Source organism: Anneissia japonica, unplaced genomic scaffold, assembly GCF_011630105.1.
Source record: "Anneissia japonica isolate Jap-2015-1 unplaced genomic scaffold, ASM1163010v1 scaffold1208_len1460985_cov181, whole genome shotgun sequence".
Taxonomy (NCBI): domain Eukaryota; kingdom Metazoa; phylum Echinodermata; class Crinoidea; order Comatulida; family Comatulidae; genus Anneissia; species Anneissia japonica.
In genome coordinates this window covers 40,282-40,885 of record NW_022688484.1, presented here as the reverse complement: position 1 = coordinate 40,885, position 604 = coordinate 40,282, and the positions used below count along the sequence as shown (strand labels likewise).

Sequence of the window (604 nt, the reverse complement as noted above, 5' to 3'; positions counted from 1 at the left end):
GACAAGCAAGAGGAACAAAAACTAAACCATAGCGACGAAATCAATGACGGTGAATCGACTGATGACATCATCCAGGAAAAGATATTTAAAAAAGACAAAGAACCAATAGTAAACGAAAGTAAAGAAGATGGTATGCAAATTAATCACCTGAAACCTTACACATTTATTGATTTTGGTATAAAAAAGATATAGTGCTAATAATGATAATAAAAGTTCTTGATAGACTAAAACGCCTATTTATATATAAAATAATAATATTTAATACTGTACTACTACTATAGCAATGCTGACAAGAATTGAGTCATATCGTCTGCGACTGCAACGTGAATAATATGATAATATGCTGCCGTTACCATATGAAAATAGGTCAATTACAGGGGCGGTGCCAGCGGTGGGGGGATCAAAGGGATAAAATATTCCCTCGACAGGCCTAAAATCCCCTCGTCCGACGAAAACATTAATCTGTCTAAAATAACATCCGAATAACTTTATTTTGATTGCCAATCTACTAGCCATAAAAACTCTCCCCTTTAATCCAAAAATTTTATTCCGGAAACTGACCGCGGCTAGTCCACCCCTTGGTTCAGAGCCCCCTGTCGAACTT

At 36.4% G+C, this 604-nt stretch overlaps 1 protein-coding gene across 1 annotated transcript in view; it reads left to right on the top strand.

Moving 5' to 3' along the window:
- Positions 1-604, top strand: part of LOC117121815 (sodium/myo-inositol cotransporter-like) — a 14,347-nt gene that overhangs the window by 12,516 nt on the left and 1,227 nt on the right. The window contains 1 exon segment of the mRNA XM_033267127.1: positions 7-130. Within this exon segment, the coding sequence (XP_033123018.1) occupies positions 7-130 (124 nt within the window).